At 40.9% G+C, this 22,356-nt stretch overlaps 1 protein-coding gene across 6 annotated transcripts in view; it reads right to left on the reverse strand.

The window, feature by feature from the left end:
• The window catches only part of LOC144596489 (proteasome activator complex subunit 4-like), a 126,877-nt gene that overhangs the window by 61,598 nt on the left and 42,923 nt on the right, over window positions 1–22,356 (reverse strand). For all 6 annotated transcript variants that reach the window (XM_078404829.1, XM_078404828.1, XM_078404826.1 and 3 more), the window contains 10 exons: window positions 20,931–21,053; window positions 17,913–18,005; window positions 12,331–12,596; window positions 11,046–11,232; window positions 9,152–9,245; window positions 8,517–8,577; window positions 6,652–6,802; window positions 5,437–5,535; window positions 2,440–2,509; window positions 132–199 (listed from right to left, as the gene is read on the reverse strand). In XM_078404829.1, coding sequence (XP_078260955.1) covers window positions 132–199; window positions 2,440–2,509; window positions 5,437–5,535; window positions 6,652–6,802; window positions 8,517–8,577; window positions 9,152–9,245; window positions 11,046–11,232; window positions 12,331–12,596; window positions 17,913–18,005; window positions 20,931–21,053 — 1,212 coding nt within the window. The remainder of the gene's footprint in view (window positions 1–131; window positions 200–2,439; window positions 2,510–5,436; window positions 5,536–6,651; window positions 6,803–8,516; window positions 8,578–9,151; window positions 9,246–11,045; window positions 11,233–12,330; window positions 12,597–17,912; window positions 18,006–20,930; window positions 21,054–22,356) is intronic.

Consider the following 22,356-nt stretch of genomic DNA (forward strand, 5'->3'; position numbering starts at 1 on the left):
TTAAACCAAAGACGAAAAAACAAAACCATACAAAATGTACACATTTTAAATGCTGCATTCGATTCTGTTAGAATAATTTCAAGTTTTTCACCTTCTTGATTATTATTTATTTTGAACTTTCTTAAGATTACCTCTGATAACAGCTGGAGATTCCAAAGCAGTTCCTTATCCAACTCCTGTTCCTGCAATACATCATCATCTATAAAGAAAGAAAAATAATGCAGATACATCTTAATATATTGCGATCCTCTTTCCCAAACATGCAGATTTGCAGTTAATTTCTGATCAAATTTCCGACCATGGGCAGCGATGAGGATGACCCAGTTAACAATTGAGTTTTCTTCTCCCCCAACTTATAACTTAGTTCCCACTTTATTTCCAAAATAACAAGGCTTCACACCACTACTCTCTAGTTCATTTCTGTCTACCATGCAACTTATTTTTGAACAGTTCACAGGCATGTTGAAATATCAAAAAATAAGCTAATTTGATGTCATCAGTAAATCACCATTCACTCTCAACTTCAAATTTTGGATGAATAACCAGCTCACCACTAACCCAAATAAAATCGGATCACAGTTTATTAGTCTATAATTTTCAGTTACCCGGCTTTGGCTTTGCTTTCTAATCTTCAACATACGTTTCAGAAATTACCAAATTTCATTTAACTGCAGAGGTCATCTTTCATGATACCTTATTACTTTAATAAACTCTCCCTAAACCACAGCCATCTATATACTAAAACTCTCGTTTGTTTGTTTGTTCCTGAACTACAGCCAAAACGGTACACGATAGCGCAACAATTTTAGGCCCACCTTACTCACCGTCGTCCCTTTGGTGCTAATGGAAGTGACCGGGGACGCGAACTCGACAGAAGAAGTTTAATTGAAATCGGTGTTATATTTTAAAAGTTATTCACATTTTAAAGTTTAAATCTATCTCCTAGGGAGGGAGGGGGGTGGAGGGAGGGGGGATAAGGGGGGTTGAGTGGGGGGGAAGGGTGGAGGGAAAGAGGGAGTGGGTGGTGGTGGGAGGGGGAGGAGGGAGGGATGGGAAGGGGGGAGGGGAGGGGAGAGGGGGGAGGCGGGAGAGGGGGAGGGGGTGAGGAGAGGGTGCTGCACCAATGCAGGAGAGGTTTGGGCCCAACGAGTCCACTTGATCTAGTTAAATCTTAAATGTCTGTTTTGTAATTTCCCCATAGTTTTGATGGTGATTTTCACAATCTTTCAGAAAGAAAACCAGAATGCCAAACCAATCCCCCAGTAATTATATGACAATCATATTTACATGTAAACATGACAGTAACGGACTTCACCATCCTAGAAACTAGGATTATCCACTATGATTTCAGAGCTGGTGATGTTGTCAGATTGGACACAAATTGTCAATATAATGAAGCAAACAAAATCTTGCAAAGTTAATGTTCACAAGAAGCCTAACGTACTTGCATTGAATTATTAGTTTTCCTCTTGGAGAATACAGCTGATGGTTTATTCATCAAATTAATTATAAATTATCTTCTTATTAGTCTACCAATAAAGAATTTGTTTAAAAATCTGTGATTGACCTGGATTCTTCGACAATGCAATGCAATCTTCAACTAAAAAAAAAAATCAGCTTTCTGGCAAACTGTCCTGAGATTTGATCCGTGATGGCTCACCTCAAAATAAACAGTGTATCGAAAAGCAGACAGAAAACATAAGTAACATACAAAACCAGTGTATTCTGAAAACTGGGTCAAATAGCTCAGTGGTCTTCCAGAATAGACTTCATTGTAGTTTTACCATTAACCATTCCCTGCCCTTTACATTTAAAACTAAATTGATAAAGATCAACACAATGCTGTTATCAGTCTGACAGACAACAATGGCACTGAAAACATGTTGAAACGTAAAAAGAAAATATTTCAAAATCAAAGTACAAAAAATCAAGTACAAAAATATAAATGGAGAGAAAAAGGAGCAATCAAAAGCAACAAAGGCAAAATATATATATTTAATTTAAACAAGTTTAGCATTGATGCAGAGCCCGCCATTTAAATATTTTCATTCCATAATTCACAGATTTGTTCTGCCATCGCAGTTTGAACTGAAATCTCAAAAGATATGGTCAGGCCACCAAGAGTGGAATTCTATGGAGATAAGAGGCTTATAGCGACAATAATGTCCACTTTATTCTGGATGCTCCATGGGAAAGACCAGAGATTAGGAATTATCAAATAAAATATAGGGATCATGGAGCATTAAAGGAATTGATCACAAACTCAATCTAAGTCAAGACTAAATCATATTTGCTCTAAGCGTCAAGCAATTTATACCAGGATGCGTTATTTTTCAAACCAATTCACAATGAATTTTGGAACATAAGATTAAAAGCTTAATCTTACTATTAAATCAGGTGACCACAGTAATCAATTTATGTTAAATCTATATTACTTACTGATGGTTAGTTGAGTTATTACATTGCAGCAATGTGGCACAAATCGCTTCAAAGCTGTTGCTGGACGACACTAAAAAAACACAAAAATAATAAAATTAGAAAATATCTACATTAAATGTTTTTACTTAAAAATAGGAAACCAATGACAAATATGCAGTGCTTTTTCAATCGCATATACAATCTGGGGAGACAGGGCACGTATGTGAGGATGCTATTCATAGACTATAGCTCTGCCTTCAACACGGTCATCCCCACCAAGCTCAACACCAACCTCCACCAGCTAGGCCTCAGCTCGTCGTTATGTGACTGGATCCTGAATTTCCTGACGGAGCGACCGCAGGCAGTGAGACTGGGCCCGCATCTGTCCTCCACTATCACCCTGAGTACCGGCACACCACAGGGCTGTGTTCTGAGCCCCATGCTCTACTCCCTCTTCACACACGACTGTGTTCCTGCATTCGCCACCAACACCATTGTTAAGTTTGCAGACGACACAATGGTGAACGGGCTGATCACCAACGGTGATGAAACACACTACAGAGCGAAGGTGTAGAACCTGGCGGACTGGTGCTCAGATAACAACCTGTCCCTAAACACCTCTAAGGCCAAGGAGTTGATCATCAACTTCAGGAGGTCACATAATGGGGAATACACCCCGATCTTTATCAACGGGGACAGTGTGGAGAGAGTGTCCAGCTTCAGGTTTCTGGGCACACACATTTCGGAGGACCTCACATGGTCCACTAACACCGCTGCGCTGGTCAAGAAGGCACAGCAACGACTGTTTTTCCTAAGAACACTGAAAAAGACTGGTCTTCCCCAACAACTGCTGACGACCTTCTACCGCTGCACCACAGAGAGCATCCTAATGCATGGCATCTCTGTGTGGTATCTCAGCTGCACGGAGGCGGAGAGGAGAGCTCTTCAGCGGGTAGTCTACAGAGCTCAGAAGATTATCGGGACACAGCTTCCAGCCTTGGAGGGCATCTACAATACACGATACCTCAGGAAAGCCACCAGCATTCACAAAGACTCCTCACACCCTTGCAATAGTCTGTTCGAACTTCTACCATCCGGAAGAGGTTACAAGGCCTTCTACGCCTGCACCTCCAGACTTAGGAACAGCTTCATCCCCAGAGCTATAGCTGCTCTGAACCGCTGCTGAGTGCCCCCCTCATGAACTGTCTCCTTCGGATGGTCACGTCGCACAGCGACCCGGCACAGACCTGTTTGCACTTTATACTGTTTTAACTGTTTCTAATTTTGTTTCTCTGGGCTGTCTAAATTACTGATGATTAGCTAACTAATTTATTGCATCGAATGGAAGTCGCATTCCCAATCTCGTTGTACCCCTGTACAATGACAATAAAGATATATTGCATTGTATTGTATTGTAAATACAACCTTATTATTCTAATAATGCCAACCGTTCTGTGGCATATATATTTGCGAAAACTAAGATAACGGAACTATGAGCAAATGTTCCCCGAATCATTCTAAATGTTAAAAAAGAATCTATTTTGGTGTTCAACCAACTCTCTGGCCGAATTACAATAGACTAAATGGTCTTCAACAACTCTCATAAAAGGCCATTTAATATCATCCTGTAGAAGATAGCAGATGTGACTTAGATGTGGTATTCATCACCACAGCCAAAATAGTGCAACCGACTTTTGGACGAATGGTCTACAAGCATTCTTATGATTGTTCTTCAGTAGCATTTAACAGCAGAATCATGCTGGACCACCACAAATGCAGAAAAAAATGAGCAGAACCACAGGTTATCCTGTCAGGCATAGGAGGGCTGAGTGGGGGTCAGCAAGGTGATTTTGAGGGGCAACTGGTCAGAGAATAACAACATTTAGAATGGACCAATCTAAGTAATAGATCTAATAGTCATTGAAAGTAGGCATGCAGGTGCAGCAGGCAGTGAAGAAAGCGAATGGTATGTTGGCATTCATAGCGAGGGGATTTGAGTATAGGAGCAGGGAGGTTCTGCTGCAGTTGTACAGGGCATTGGTGAGACCGCACCTGGAGTATTGCGTACAGTTTTGGTCTCCTAATCTGTGGAAAGACATTCTTGCCATAGAGGGAGTACAGAGAAGGTTCACCAGATTGATTCCTGGGATGGCAGGACTTTCATATGAAGAAAGACTGGATAGACTCGGCTTGTACTCGCTGGAATTTAGAAGATTGAGGGGGGATCTTATAGAAACTTACAAAATTCTTAAGGGGTTGGACAGGCCAGATGCAGGAAGATTGTTCCCGATGTTGGGGAAGTCCAGAACAAGGGGTCACAGTTTAAGGATAAGGGGGAAGTCTTTTAGGACCGAGATGAGAACGTTTTTTTTCCACACAGAGAGTGGTGAATCTGTGGAATTCTCTGCCACAGAAGGTAGTTGAGGCCTGTTCATTGGCTATATTTAAGAGGGAGTTAGATGTGGCCCTTGTGGCGAAAGGGATCAGGGGGTATGGAGAGAAGGCAGGTACGGGATACTGAGTTGGATGATCAGCCATGATCATATTGAATGGTGGTGCAGGCTCGAAGGGCCGAATGGCCTACTCCTGCACCTATTTTCTATGTTTCTATGTTTCTAAAACATAAATAGTCAGGATGAGGTATTAATTTGAAAATGCAAAAGCAATAACAGACTTGGAATCTGGTATTAGTTTGCAACTGTGAATACTAAATTGTTTCTCAAAGTCATATTTGTGATGTTATCTATTTTACCTTTAAATTAATTATTTTACCAACAAAAATCAAGTTGCCTTGAACAGATACTTATAGAACATAAAATTCGCAACTCATCACCCCCGACAGCAAATGCTTGGTCCTATTACATCCTATTCCAATTATTAAAAAAACATTGGGTAGTTTTAATTTTTAAATGCATCTTACAATGAAATAAATGCAACCAATAACTTAAAAATGACACATTTAAAAAAACGCACATTTTCAGCCATAGGTCTATTATATTAATTCCAGATGACTCAAACCTTAGATGCTGCCCGGCACATGTCTGCTACCATTCTGCCAGCCACACGAGTTTCAAAAATGTTTGTTGTAGCGAAATTAAACACCTTATCCAAAGCAACCTAAAAATATGGATAATGGATAAGCAGATCATTATCATATCATATCATATCATATATATACAGCCGGAAACAGGCCTTTTCGGCCCACCAAGTCCGTGCCGCCCAACGATCCCCGTACATTAACACTATCCTACACCCACTAGGGACAATTTTTACATTTACCCAGCCAATTAACCTACATACCTGTACGTCTTTGGAGTGTGGGAGGAAACCGAAGATCTCGGAGAAAACCCACGCAGGTCACGGGGAGAGCGTACAAACTCCTTACAGTGCAGCACCCGTAGTCAGGATCGAACCTGAGTCTCCGGCGCTGCATTCGCTGTAAAGCAGCAACTCTACCGCTGCGCTACCGTGAAACTTCTTTAGTAAAATAAATAACAATAGAACATAAATAGAATTATGTTCTATTGTTATTTATTTTACTAAAGAAGTTTCAATTTAATTGTTCACCTTTTCTTCCCAACCTCCACCCTCAAACACACTGTTAAAAAAAAGGTTTCATTTTACTCATTCTCATGAACTTCCAAAGAAGTTACTTCGGCTCTGAACATCACAGAATGGAATGCACAACTCTGCGTTTTCAATTAATTAAAACAAATATTTATAAATATTGTAACTATTTTAATAATAATCTGACATGCAGAAAAATGTCCAAATTAACATTGCCAGTATTAAGAAAGAAACTGGACACCAATGACTAATATTCAAGCCAGTTCACCTGCAGTTCTGCTAATTACAAAGCACATTGAGTTGGCAATTGCAACTTATTACATTATAATACTGGCAATGTTAAAAGCAGAAAAGTAATTTAATTCGAGCAGGATAAGCATAGAATCCTTATTTTCTATAATCAGCATACATAAAACTTACAAGAAATTTAAAACAGGTGATCTGACTTGCATATTCTGAAAACTGGAATCTACTTTACAAAGCAATTTTTGCTGGTAATGTTATTCTAAACAAATATTTTTTTAAATTCCTGGTGCAAATACCCAACTTCATATCAACAGTTAAAAAAAACAGGGAGCACCAACTAAAACTCACAATTATTTAAAAAGTTATTTGCAATTTGAGTAAATTTCTAGATTATCAACACAAAGATATGAATCCATGTACCTGAAAAATCTCCTTGGAGCACTGCGTGAGAATAGTACTGAAAGTTGAAGAGAGCCCCAGTTCCACCAAGCTTTCCACATGAGTCATCTTCTCAGTTTCTGTCTCTTCTCGTGTTTGTTCCAGTGTGCTAATTTCAATCAGTGCAAAACACCTACATCAAAAGAAACCACAATTTAGTGCACTGAAATATGCAGAGATTCAATTCACTCATTCCATTTAAGAAAGCAAATACCCTTCCTAACGTCTACACGAGAAATATAGTTAAACCGAAACTTAGCTCAAGTGAACTTGTAAGTAAAAAGGAAACCTTGGATATGCCAAATCACAGAAACAAATCAATTGTGAATCACAGCCATATATGAAAAGGTCTAGTGAAGGTAAATGGCCAACCGGGAGAGTCCAAGAGGAGGGGTTCCGCTGGATACAGGAGAAGGGGTCATCACTGGGTGGTGAGGACTCCTTCCCATGGAAAAAGGCTCGGAGGCGGAGGCGACGGAAGAAGAGCTCCACATCATGGCGGACCCGGAACTTGTTGAGGTGGGGGCAGAGGGGAACAAAGGTGAGGCCTCTGCTGAGGACAGACCATTCGGTATCCGAAAGGGGGAGGTCAGGGGGGATGGTGAACACACGGCAAGTGCGGGGGTTGGGGTCGGATAAAGGCAGGTTAGCAGATGGAGGTGGAGGCGATGTGAATGATAGGTGGCATTTAATCCAAAGTGTGTAGGAAGAAACTGCAGATGCTGGTTTAAACCGAAGATAGACACAAAAAGCTGGAGTAACTCAGCGGGACAGGCAGCATCTCTGGAGAGAAGGAATGGGTGATGTTTTGGGTGCGCTGACCTCTCACGGGCTGAGGCCAGGCGACAACTCAACCTCCTCCTACTTATCCTTGGACCATGATCTCACACATCATTTCAGATTTTATCACTTTTATCTGCCCTCCAAAGCCTCCAACCTTATCCAACCTAGAATATGGGCCATTATACAGCCCTTTCAGGATTTTTGCTTTTCTTTGCAATGGAGGCATGCTAACAATCTAATTTATCATAATTTTCAACTGCTGAATCCAATGTTTTGAGATTAAATCTTTTAATTTTAGTACAGCACCGCTTTCTCATTTGAAAGGCACTGAAAGACTTAGAAATTTTGATAAATGCTTTGAAAATATTACTTTATGAGCATATTAAAAAAATTAAATCCAATTAATAGTTTATTACATTTGAGAAAAAATGATTTATAATCAGCAGACTCTCCAAGTTATCGCAATGCCTAAAGTGTTAATGATGCCTATAGAAAATGCTAACATTTATCGGCTGTCATAATATTTAATTTTCAGAAAACAGGATTTGCACACAATTAATATGTGGAAAAGCAAGTATAGATAGAGTGATCATGAAACTGTAAAAAAAGTTACTAAAACACATAGATTAAATACTGTTGTGGTGCTCTTCCATCTGAAATATTGAGATACTCCTTATCTGAGCAAGTGTATATAAAATACCCATAAGGCAAATAGTCAAGGACCAACATGTATCAGAATGTAATCCATAATTTTCATTTGAGTGCAAAGTGGAATTTAGATGTTTTCCCATTCACTGATTTCTCAAGCAAAATTCCAAATCTAAAAATTTACATAATTTAAATATTATAAAAGGTTAATTTCCAAGGGATCAGAATCATAGAATAAATGATGTTCTTGGACTTGCCTGTCAAAATTGACTCTTGAGGCAGTTAATCTCACTCCTAAATAGGTTTTTATACATGTACATTAACATTTCTCCACAACCAATGGCAAATGGTTTCTAAACAGTAGTCTGTGAAACTTCCATTTTTAATTAGTCATCAAATGAAACTTTGAAAAATACCTGTCCATAAACTGAAGAACAAAATCTTCAAATTCTGCTGTCGCTGAGCAAAGTTGCTTTTCTACCTAAAACAGAATAGGACACTGATGTTACTTCAGCAAAATCCAACAGGTGCAAAGGTTTTTGTCAATGCAGTTAAATGAAAATTATAATCCTAATAAGGGGTTTTATGCCTCGCAACCTCTCAGATAAATTTCTATCTATTTGCTACTACATATTTTTGCTGAACTACAGGTTCATAACAGTATCCTAGAAAAAAGGAAATTGATCATGCCAGAATAGTTGAGTGTATAGTGTGGGGCACCAAATAAACTTTAAGCAAAAGGCTTCCTGGCAAAACTTTCCTGACTTTAAAATTTACCGCATAGGAAAGGAGACAAAAGTAGGCTTAAATCCCATTTTCCTACATTAAAATTGATCAAAGATAAATGTAAAACTTTTTGTGGTAGATGCCAACTGGCATAGGAACAAGATTAAGTGGCTAGTCAGTGTAAACACTATGGCTAGTTTGTATGCTGTAAGATTCTGTTGACTGCATAAATGTTAGAAGCATTGTATTTTGCTTGACCACTTTTGAGATTTTATTAAAGTTTTTTGAGAGGAGAAAGCTTGCTGATTAAATTTATTAAACAAACCTACCTCAGTGAGATCATTTCTCTCTTGCAAAACAGATGAACAGTCCACCAACGGCACAAGAGTAGAAAATGTGGCTATAAACTGGAAAGTGATCTGCATGGAGATAAGGTATTATACAAAAGAAAACACGTGTGGTTTAAAAAAATAAATCACAAACCGTATCAATATTTATACCATTCTTGATTTCCTTAAAAATCTAAAAGATTGAGAGGGCTGAAAAGGCAGTTATTAAGTGTCCTACATCCTTTTGGGCATACATTTTACAATCATTTTGGAGAATGCAGACAAAGAGCCATAGGCCATAATATAAACAAATTTCAAAGATTATTTTAAACCTGCATTGATACATTTGCCTCAAAACATGCTGCTACCTAGAATTTCATCAAAACCCAATCAGCACATTTAATTTTACTAACAATCCTAGAAACATAGAAAATAGGTGCAGGAGGAGGCCATTCGCCCCTTTGAGCCAGCACCGCCATTCATTGTGATCATGGCTGATCGTCCCCAATCAATAACCCGTGCCTGCCTTCTCCCCATATCCCTTGATTCCACTAGCCCATAGAGCTCTATCTAACTCTCTCTTAAATTCATCCAGTGATTTGACTTCCACTGCCCTTTGTGGCAGAGAATTCCACAAATTCACAACTCTCTGGGTGAAAAAGTTTTTTTTCACCTCAGTTTTAAATGGCCTCCCCTTTATTCTAAGACTGTGTTTGTGTTCACTGCTTCATTTGCTCAGGAAGCACAAATTGAATTGAACACTTCTGAATCAGCAGTGAACATCCCCACTTTGGACCTTATGGTGGAAAGGGAGGTTGTTGATGAAGCTGCTGAAGGAGGTTGGGCTAGGATCTGCAGCAATGTTCTGGATTGCAATCTGGAATGAATTGTTCTTTTCACCTCACTGAGGTAGGTTTGTCCACAAATCCAAAGTCCACAAATACACATCATTAACCCAGAATCCGTTATCTCAAGATGGTTTCTTAACCTGTTAAAACCTGAGTTCCAACTTTTTTAAACTGAGCTGTTCCAGGAAAATCATGATATTTAAAGTTCAGTTAAAAAGATAAATACTCTGACCAACTGATTATTTCAAGTTTAATCAGATCTACTGTATCCATTCATATACTTCTATCATTGGAAAGTCTGGAACCAATCACTAAATTTGCAGTTTTGTAAAGAAAGTGTTGCAGAAAAATGAGAATGATTTATCACTCAAGTAAACCCATTGTTAAAAGTATTTCACTTTATATTTGCTTTTCTACATATCTATATACTAAAACTCTCATTTGTTTGTTTGTTTGTTCCTGAACTACAGCCAAAACGGTACACAATAGTGCGACAATTTTAGGCCCACCTTACTCACCGTCGTCCCTTTGGTGCTAATGGAAGAAGTTTCATTGAAATTGATGTTATATTTTTTAAGTTATTCACATTTTAAAGTTTAAATCTATCTCATAGGGAGAGAGGGTGGGAGGGGGATGGAGGGAGGGGGGAATGGAGGAAGGGGGAGGGGGGGGTAAGGGGAGTTGAGGGGGATGGAGTGGGAGGGGAGAAGGGAAAGAGGGTGAGGGGAAGGGAGGGGAGGGGGAGAGGGAGGGTGGGAGGGGGATAAGGGGGGTTGAGGGGGGTTGAGGGGGGTGGAGTGGGAGGGGAGGGGAAGGGGAGAGGAGGGGGAGGGGAAGGGGGTGGAGGGAGGGGAGGCAAGGAGGGAGGGGAGGGGGGAATGGAGGGAGGAGGGAATGGAAGGAAGGGGAAGGGAGAGAGGGAGGGGGAGAGGGGAGGGGGAGGGAGAGGGGAGGAGGGAGGAGAGGGTGCTGCACCAATGCAGGAGAGGTTTGGGTCCAACGGGTCTACTTGGTCTAGTCTGTGAATAAAACACAAATATACCATGCACTTGCTGAAATCATTTGGGTCCACCCCAGGTAGTGCTCTCATTAAAAGTGGCAGCATATGCGTTGGGCCTTCTGGGAAACATCTGCCTCCAGATACCAGGCTGCGAGCAACTCCGATCACACAGCTCAGCGTCGCTGTAAGCTGGTGAGGTTCTGTCAATGTTTGCAATGCAGGATACGTTCTAAAAAGGAAAAAAAATGAAAGGAGCATGATATATTTAAATATTGGATGCCAAAAATACCATAAAACTTGCATGCTGTGAGTACATTGCCTAACACAAGGAAGCAAAGTTGATCTATATAACTAAGGGTGTTAAATATTGACACATTCCATTGTTTTGAGAGCTTTAAGCAAAATTTCTCAACGTAACTGGTGGCTTGTTTGGACTTCCATAAAACTCACATGCATATAATTGTCCAAAGCGAGTGTTGGACACATGGGTCTAAACTTAAATATTTTTCTTTAATGGAACATAATGAATGAAGTAATTACTGGACTCTTCATTAGTGGGCTTAATTTAGTTTAATTTAGGTTAGAGGTACAGCACGGAAACAGCCCTTTGGCCCACCAAGTCCGCGGCGACCAGCGATCCCCGCATATTAACCCTATCTACACACACAAGGGACAATTTACAATTATACCAATACTAAATTTCCCATAATTTATCCTTTGACTTTCACAACAGCTTTCCCCACAATTTTCTGCTTAAAATTCACTGAAAATTCCTGCATTCATTTACATCTCGATAGATACAACATAGAAATAGAAACATTGAAAAATAGGTGCAGTAGGCTATTTGGCTCTTCGAGCCAGCACCGTTATTCAATATGATCATGGCTAATCATTTAAAATTAGTACCCCGTTCCTGCCTTTTTGCCATATCCCTTGATTCCTTTAGCCCTAAGAGCTAGATCTCTCTCTTGAAAACATCCAGTGAATTGACCTCCACTGCCTTCTGTGGCAGAGAATTCCACAGATTCACAACTCTCTGAGTGAAGATTTTCCTCATCTCAGTCCGAAATGGCCTACCCCTTATTCTTAATTGAGAAAAACTTAAACTTGAGAAAAGCATTTTTGTCAAAAGACTATAGCAACCTGGCTGTTTCAAAAGCAAATAATGTTTAACAAATTTTGAATATATTCTGCTTAAGATGTGGTCCAACTGGAATTTTCAAAAATTGCCCACTGTAGTACCTTGTTATTGACTTTCACAAATGTTAAGTTTTTAACAAAGCTAATTGTAACACCTAAACATGGGGAAGGGCGATTTATTACTTACTTTTCAAGCACTGGTGGGATGACCAGCTCTGGACAAATCAGAGCAAGGTTTTGAAGAGCCTGTGCAGCCTCCAGACTGCCAATTTTACTGAACATAGCAAGCACTACAGGTTGTTTTATGCTTTCCACAAAATCTGTAATGTCCTGATCTGTCAGCTTGTGGCTGTCTGGTACGGTATTTAACCAGGTTGGCTTTTTGTACCGTTCTCTGTGTAATCTTCTAACGACACTAGTGGGCAGCCGTTGCAACAACTTCATCAATTTCATCTGATAATAAACAAAAATCATTAGTGACCCACTAACTGTGGGAAGGAGCAGAGATAAGGAAAATGGGGAAGAACTGGAGCAAGGGAAATGGAGGGAGAAAAAGGTAGGGTAAAGAGGAAACGGAGAAATTGCATGAAATGGTGATGAACTTTCACTAAAAGATTTTGATGAAAAATTATAGATTGCACTCAAAATTCAAATCTAAGTGGGATATCCAAAAACTTAAATGAACAAAACGCAGAGATGAACACCACCAGCAGCTCTGTGGGGTTAAGACATGTGTGGCTACTGAACACAATCTCAGTACATAAGACGATTTATTCACAAAATGCTGGAGTAACTCAGCAGGTCAGGCAGCATCTCGGGAGAGAAGGAATGGGTGACGTTTCGGGTCGAGACCCTTCTTCAGACTGATGTCGGGGGTGGGACAAAGGAAGGATATAGGTGGAGACAGGAAGATAGAGGGAGATCTGGGAAGGAGGAGGGGAAGGGAGGGACAGAGGAGCTATCTGAAGTTGGAGAAGTCGACGTTCATACCACCGGGCTGCAAACTGCCCAGGCGAAATATGAGGTGCTGCTCCTCCAATTTCCGGCGGGCCTCACTATGGCACTGGAGGAGGCCCATGACAGAGACTGGGAATGGGAGGGGGAGTTAAAGTGCTGGGCCACCGGGAGATCAGTTGCGTTAATGCGGACCGAGCGCAGGTGTTCAGCGAAGCGATCGCCGAGCCTGCACTTGGTTTCGCCGATATAAATAAGTTGACATCTAGAGCAGCGGATGCAATAGATGAGGTTGGAGGAGGTGCAGGTGAACCTCTGTCTCACCTGGAAAGACTGTTTGGGTCCTTTGATGGAGTTGAGCGGGGAGGTAAAGGGACAGGTGTTGCATCTCGTGCGGTTGCAAGGGAAAGTGCCCGGGGTTGGGGCGGTTTGGGTAGGAAGGGACGAGTGGACCAGGGAGTTACGGAGGGAACGGTCTCTGCGGAACGCAGAGAGGGGAGGGGATGGGAAGATATGGCCAGTGGTGGGGTCCCGTTGTAGGTGACGGAAATGTTGGTGGATGATATGTTGATACATAAGACAATGCTTTTCATTGAACAGTGTTCAATAGCTACTTATTTTCATTTTCATTTCCCAATTTTCTTTTATATTGTCCAAATGGTTAAACATGATGAACCTATATATTATATATTGACATTCTATTGGGGAAAATGAGGAAATCATACAGCAACTGAATATTCTTAACTGGAGCCTGTGCTTCCAATTCTGACAAAAGTAGGCAAACTAAGACGTCAATGATTCTATCCATGATTCTTGTATCAAGGCTCAACAGCCAAGATATTTTATGTTTTCTTTCTACAATTTTGCTGTTCGCAGAAATATATAAAAATCAGAAAAATAAAAATGGGAGAAAAATTAACTCAAATTTCAGAGAATGCTGAAATTACCTGAAATAAATGTATATAAATATGTAGCCTTCTCAATCTTGGTTTCCAATATTTCACTTTTAGGGAAAAGTAGGGAATGATGGGAGGGGGAACTCTGACAAACATCAATAAATTTATGAAAGATCCTTTCCCTAACTTTACAGATGTAGGATCAGCAAGCAAAATATGTTTTTATTCTCTCCGCAACGCAAGTCATATGACTGGTTCAGGAACACAGCTCTTCAGCACTAAAACTTGGCAGGGCCCACTGCCTCTGCTGTGTTCAATGCACTCAGTTGTTTCTCAGAATCACATGGAGCTTGTTGATGAATGGCTTCAGCAATGGTGGAAACTTCTGGAAATAGATGCATCATTTTATGCTCCTTCTGCCTGAACATGGTTGTCATTTTGCACTCATGCTATTATCAAGACTATGAAGTTCATGAAGCTTCTTAAGTCAGTTGGCTGTTTACTCTACAGAGCTATTCATGGGTGCAGCAACTTGACCTGATCTGCAGCTGTGTATTTCATCCACAGCATATTGCTTCTCTGTTAAATCTGCAACTGATTGCATTTTCAGTGGATTGGCAAGCCAGTTTGAAACAGAATTCATGATGTCCCAACCTCTTTGCCACTCCTCATTGAACCAACAACAGAAGCATCAAGTCAACCTGCACAGAAATGTGCCAAGATTGAGAATCTCTGAAATTACTTTGCAGAACCACAGAAGAAATAAAAAGGCACAAATCGTTTTCCTAATTTAAAAAAAGTAATCTTTATTTTACAAAATGGACTGAAGAGGGTTAATAGTTTAACCAAAAAAACAGTCCAAAATTTTACAACGACCTGAAAGTTTCAACTTTAAGAACTTTAATTTACCCTGATGAAAAAAGTTAAGCTTTACCAATTTCCCAGTTATATGTTGGGCATCTATTTCTATTTCGTATACTAAGAAAACTTACAAGAAATAAAACCTAAGTGACTCTGTTATGCTCAATGCACTGCTAACTACGACATTCACTACCAAGTATTTACAAGTATGGTGAACACAAATACATCTGTTACTTAATTGCTGCAGTGACTTTTGCAGGTTTAAGTAATTTGATGAAAGAGAAGCACACATATCACAGAGAAGGCAATGCTGCTAACCGCTGATGAAAACATACACTCACACAGGAAGTTTTAAATAAAAACCTGGAAAATCAAGTCATAACTTAACATTTTCTCTAACCCGCAAAATTGAAAAGAAAATAATAACACAAAGTTTTAATGCGGAATGAAGCAGAAACACTTAATTAATATTTAAGTATTGAATATCAGTCAGACTTCATCAATGATGTTACTAGCTCCTTTATCTTATTTCATAAGCTGAACTCTGTTTCACCTACCTCGCTCTCATCCTCCCTCTCTGAAATAATATCCGCCTCTCCCTTCGTTGACCTCTACAGCCCCTCTGACCTCACTGACTACTACAACCACTCTCTCCTCCTGCCTCGACCAACTTGCACCTATAAAAACCAAAACAGTTTCCTTCACCCACTCTGCTCCCTGGTTTACCCCCGAACTCCGCATGATGAAAACTCATGCTCGCCAACTTGAAAGACTCCGCAACAAAACAGGTCTCACAATTCACTCCCAAGCCTACAAAGACCACCTGCAGCACTACAAAGATGCCCTCTCCCGCGCCCACTCCACCTACTAATCTCAAATAATTCACTCTGGCTCCGGAAACCCAAAAGCACTCTTCTCTACCAGAAACAAACTCCTCAGCCCCCTGGACACCATCTCCCAGTCATTCACAGTTGACAAATGCACCACTCTCCTTTCATTCTTCCAAAGCAAAATAGACAGCATCTACAGCACCTTAACCACCAACGCACCTGCTCCCCCTCAAACCACCTGCCCCCCCTTATCCTGTCAACCCCTGCCTCAGTTCTCCCCAGTCTCCACCACCGACCTCTCTGACCTCTTCACAGGAATAAAAACTGCCACCTGCTCTCTGGACCCCATCCCCTCCAGCTTTGTCAAGGCCTGCCTTCCTGCTCTCTCTCCACTTATCACTGCAACAATAAACTCCTCCCTGTCCACTGGCATCGTCCAGCCATCCCTCAAAATCGCTGCTGTCACCCCATTCTGAAAAAACCTGGTCTCAACCCTGACACCCCAAACAACTTCAGACCAATCTCCAACCTACCCTTTCTGTCCAAAGTTTTGGAACGTGCTGTAGCTTCTCAACTCAAATACCACCTCTCTACCAATAACCTGTATGAAACTTTCCAATCCGGATTCCGCTCCAACCACAGTACTGAAACTGCGCTCCTCAAAATCACAAATGACCTTTTCCTCTCCTCTGACGCTGGCAACCTCAACATCCTCATCCTACTTGACCTCAGCGCCGCCTTTGACACCATAAATCACTCCATTCTCCTCACCCGACTTGAAACCTCCTTTAACATCACCGGCACAGCCCTATCCTGGATCAAATCTTACCTCTCCGACAGGCACCAGTTCATCTCCATTAACAACTGTAAATCCCCCACCGCTCCCCTCCCCCAAGGTGTCCCCCAAGGCTCAGTCCTTGGCCCCCTCCTCTTCATCCTCTACCTGTTCCCCCTTGGTCAATTAATCTGCCGTCATGGTCTCAACTTCCACTGCTTCGCCGATGATATCCAGCTCCTCATCTCCACCAAGTCAATCTCCACCACCACACACTCTACACTGACAAACTGCATCACTGAAATAAAATCTTGGCTTCAATCAAATTTGCTCAAACTCAACTGCAACAAATCTGAAATCATCATCATTGGTCCAAAAACACTCACCAAATCCACCCAAAACGTCATCCTCAATATTGATGGTCTCCCAGTATCCACCTCCCCTCACATCCGGAATCTTGGAATCATCTTTGATCAAACCCTCTCCTTCGACAAACACATCAAACACATCACAAAGACAGCCTTCTTCCACCTCAAAAACATCGCCCGTCTCCGTCCATCCCTCTCCTCCACAGCTGCAGAAACCCTCATCCACGCCTTCATCACCTCCCGTCTGGACTACTGCAACAGCCTCCTCTATGGCTCACCCTCACAAATCATCAGTAAACTTCAATACATTCAAAACTCCGCTGCCCGTCTACTCACCCACTCCCCGATCCGTGACCATATCACCCCCGTCCTTTACAAGCTCCACTGGCTCCCCATCCCCCAGAGAATCCAGTACAAAATCCTCCTCATGACCGACAAAGCCATCCATAACCTGGCCCCATCCTACCTGACTGACCTCCTCCACAGGCACACTCCCACCTGCACGCTCCGCTCTGCTGCTGCCAACCTCCTGTCCCCCCCCATCCGGACCAAACTCAGATCCTGGGGGGACAGGGCTTTCTCCATCGCTGCTCCCACCCTCTGGAACTCACTACCCCAAACCGTCAGAGACTCCTCCTCACTCACCACATTCAAAACATTACTGAAGTCTCACCTGTTCAGCACTGCCTTCAACCACTGAACGTCACCTCACCTTCTGTCTCCTTTTTCTGTTTGTTTACTTATTTATCTATTTATTTTCTTCTCTATGTTCTAGTAATCCCTGTAAAGTGTCTTTGAGTGTTTGAAAAGCGCTATATAAATGTAATGCATTATTATTATTATTATTATAAAAACATTTTAGAGTCAGGAAGGATCCCTTCCTATTACAGCACTTGAGTTATTACAACATATCCTTTGAGTCAGGAATTAGAAATAGTTTGGTTATTTAAGATGAACTGGATGGTACAGGCAGTCCAGAACATTCATACAAATAAACAAACAACAAAATAAATAGCATCCTACCATTCATGATGGCAGTATTAATTATTTTAACAGACAGCAATATAAATTTAAAAAATACATACCAACCATCTCCCGTTATTAGATGGGTGATAGAAAGATGCAATGCTGTTAAAAAATCCACTCAAATGCTTCTGTGCAAGCTTACTGGGACCACCCTATGAAATTAAAAAATTAGATTTTATTTTTTGAATACACATTGAGTCATAGAGATATACAACACGGAAACAGGCCCATTGGCCCAACTCATGCATGCCGAAGATGTCTATATGAACTAGTCCCATCTATCTACATTTGGCCCATATCTTTCTGAACCTTTCCTATCTATGTATCTGTCCAAATATCATAAATATTGTAATTGTACCCACCTGTATTGTTTCCTCTGGTTTCCTCTAGGTTCCATATATGTATCACGTGTCAAAAGTTGCCCATTGGGTCATTTTAAGTCTATTTATAAATCTCTTACCTTAAATCTATGCCCTACCCTGGGCAAAAGATTATGACCACCCACCTTATCTGTATTCCTTCAGACTTTCTGCACCTCTCTAAGCTCACCTCTCAATCTCCTACATTTCGGGGAAAAAAGTCCTTAAGTATCCCGCCTCTCCTTATAACCCAAGCCTTTCCCGGTGACGTCTTCATTAATCTTTTCTGCACCTTTTCCAGCTTAATGACATCGCTGAGTGATCAGAACTGCACACTATGATTTGTACAGTTGCATCGCAACATCTCACCTGTATTCAGTATCCTGACCTAAGAAGGCAAATGTGCCAAATGCCTTTTTCACCATCCTGCCTACCTGCATGGCAACATTCAGGGAACTAGGCACCTGCATTCCCAGGTCTCTCAGTTCCACAAACTCTCTGGGTCCCGACCATTTACTGTGTAAATCCTGTCCTGGTTTCAGTTTCCAAAATACAACACCTCAAACTTGTCCGAGTTAAGTTCCATCTACCATTCTTTGACCCAATTCACCAGTTCATTATGATCTTAGATAACCCTCTTCACTGTCCACTGATATTTATTGTCACCCACAAATTTACTAACCACATTAACGACGTTATCATCCAAATTGTTATAAAAATGTCAAATAACACTGATCCTTGCTCATTACAGGCCTCCAATCTGCATAACAGCCCTCTACTACCTTTGTCCCGCCCCCCTGACATCAGTCTGAAGAAGGGTCTCGACCCGAAACATCACCCATTCCTTCTCTCCTGAGATGCTGCCTGACCTGCTGAGTTACTCCAGCATTTTGTGAATAAATACCACTTATTCATCTACTACCACCCTGATTGACTCCTTCCATCAAGCCATTTTGTATCAAATTGCCCAGCTCACCCTGGCTTCCACATGGTCCAAACTTCCATGCTAGCTAGCCGACAACATGGGATCTTGTCAAAGGCCTTGCTCAGGTCCATACCCTTCCCTGTTCAATCCTCTTCTAAAAACAGTTGGGAGTCATAATTCGGGAGTGCACAAAGCCATGCTGACTATCTGTAATCAGACCTTACCTTTCCAAATCCAGATAGATCCTACTTCTCAGAATTCCCTCCAGTACCTTTCCCCACTACTGATGTTAGGCTCACCGGCCTGGAAAATCCAACTTGTTCTTACAGCCTTCCTTAAATAAAACAGCACAGACCACCCTCCAGTCTTCTGCTACCTCACCCGCAGCTAAATATGATGCAAATATCGATGCCAGGGCTCCTACAGTTGCTTCCCAGCCTCTATAATGGCCTAGGATATGCTTGATCATACCATGGGGATTTATCCATCTTCACATGCCTTAGGATCCCTAGGTCCTCTTTTGTAATGTGGATATATTCCAATATATTAATTTCCTTTAATTCCTTTGCCTCCTTGATAAATACAGATGAGAAATATTTAATTAAACCCATCTACTGTGGCTCCACACATGCCAGAAGCATTTACAACATTTAAAAATGAAGTAAAAATCATTTGCAATTGAAGTAGAAATCATTTGCAGATCCCACATCATGTCCTTTAATGATGAAAGACAATGTTGGAAACCCGAGCTCTGAATTATTAACAGATACTTCCATTGTCAAGTTTCTCAAGTTTGCGGATGACACAATCCTGATTGGACTGATCCAGGATGGGGAGGAATCTGCCTACAGACAGGAAGTGACACAGCTGGTTTCCTGGTGCTTTTGCAACAGCCTGGAGCTCAATGCTCCTAAGACAGTGGAATTGATTGTGGATTTTAAGAGAGCTCCCCCTCCCCTCCCCCCATTCCCCATCAACAACACCACAGTCACATCTGTGGAGTCATTAAACTTCCTTGGAACCATCATCTCCAGGGACCTTAAATGGCAGTCATAAAGGTCCAACAGAGGATGTACTTCCTGCGGCAGCTGAGAAAACACAAACTGTCCCAGGCAATGATGGTCCAGTTTTATATTGCCATCATAGAGTCTGTCCTCACCTTCTCCATCATGGTTTGGTTCAGCCACCGAGCATGACATCCGGAGGCTGCAGCGCATCAGCTGAGAAGGTTGTTGGCTGCAACCTTCCCCCCATCGATGAACTGTACACTGCAAGCGCCAGGAAGCGAGTGGGTAAGATCATCTCTGACCCCACAAACTCTTTGAAGCACTTCCCTCTGGAAGGCGACTCCGGACTGTCAAAGCCGCCACAGCCAGACATAAAAACAACTTTTTTCCACGAGCAATAGCTCTACTCAACAACCAAAAGTCTGTAGCTTCCTTTTGCTCTGGTATTTTATTTCATTCTTCACATGTTTAAATTATAATGTTTTATTCTTAATTGTTTACTGTATATTGTGTTGTTACTTAAGAGCAAAGCACCAAGGCAAATTCCTTGTATGTATACATATTTGGCTAATAAAATTTATTCAATTCAATTCACTGACAAATGCATTCTACATTAACTGTTAACTTTTTTAATGTTACATATGATTGGACAATTATATTAAGAAATTGAAATGTACGTGAAAATTAGACTGAGAAACAAATTTGTTAACTCACTTTGACCATGAGGTTAATAAAATGTGAAAACACTTCTTCTAAATAGCCCAAGATCTATAATTAAATACTAACCAGCATAGAAGTGATCCAAACCACCACATGTCCCATTTCATATGCATTTGATAAATATTTTGAAGTTGATACTTGGCTGCTTCCTACTGGCAGATTTAAACTTCTCAGAAATCTGGTAAATATCTGCAAAATACAAGATATTCAGTTACCAATGATATATGGTCCAATAACATAATTTCAATTTAAATAGTTTTAGTTGGGAGACAAAAACCATTATAACAAAACAACTGTTTTAAACAAAAAAATACCCCGTCACCAGTTATTTTGGATCACTGATGAATAACGAAACAACTGGACATCAAGATTAATATTTGACTTTTTGATGCAATTGCAATTTCAATGGCCTGGATTATGCAAAAGTGATGACTAGATTATGAGCAGTATTTGTCATCACTAGTCCATGAAACAGACAACTGTGGATTTACAAGCAGGCATGATTTCACCTGAAAGTCCCAGAAATGCTGACAATGGTTCATTGCATCTCTGCAAACTCATCAGCACAAAAATCAATGAGGACCTCCAACATGGCAATATAAATGTCTGGCTTTAAATAGCTAACTTATCTTATAAAGTTCTTGCACCAGCTCAGAGGAAGCCCCGTTTTAATAGAAGAAGAGAGCCATATGTCTTAGGAAGCAGACTCAGAATGCAATATATTATAAAGATTTTACTTTTAAAAAATAGTTTACTTTTGAAATACTTTTAAAACTCTCTTAAATTTCATTAAATTATATCATTTTGCCCAAATGATTCCCGCAATTTAATCTTTAAAAATAGTTTCAATCTCATGGGATGATACAGCGTGGAAGCAGGCCCTTTGGCCCAAATTACCCACCTACCTGCATTTGGTCCATATCCTTCCAAACCTATCCCATTCATGTACCTGTCTAACTGTTTCATAAACGTTGGGATAGTCCCAGCCTCAACTACCTTCTCTGGCAGCTTACTCCAAACACCCACCACCCTTTGTGTGAAAACATTACCCCATAGATTCCTATTAAATCTTTCCCCTTCACCCTAAACCTATGTCCTCTGGTCCTCGATTCCCCTACTCTGGGCAAGAGACTCTGTGCATCTACCCGATCTATTTCTCTCCTGATTTTATACACTTCTTTAAGATCACCCCTAATCCTCCTGCGCTCCAAGGAATCGAGTCCCAAACTACGCAACCTCTCCCTATAGCTCAGACTCTCTAGTCCAGTCTTTGTCTTTCCATGATTTATTGTAAAATCTGTACAATAGATTTGGTTTATATATTTATTTCTGAAGGTTTTTACAAAACTATTATTCATGGAGAATCATAACAGCAACAAAGACCAGTTTACTCAGTGTCTTCATCAGTCCTTTGCAGAGCAGCCCATTTAATCCGATTACCCTGCTCCTTCCTCAAAGCCCAGCAAATTATTTTCCCTCAAAAACATATCAA

The sequence above is a fragment of the Rhinoraja longicauda genome, chromosome 9 (assembly GCF_053455715.1).
Source record: "Rhinoraja longicauda isolate Sanriku21f chromosome 9, sRhiLon1.1, whole genome shotgun sequence".
NCBI classification, from domain to species: domain Eukaryota; kingdom Metazoa; phylum Chordata; class Chondrichthyes; order Rajiformes; family Arhynchobatidae; genus Rhinoraja; species Rhinoraja longicauda.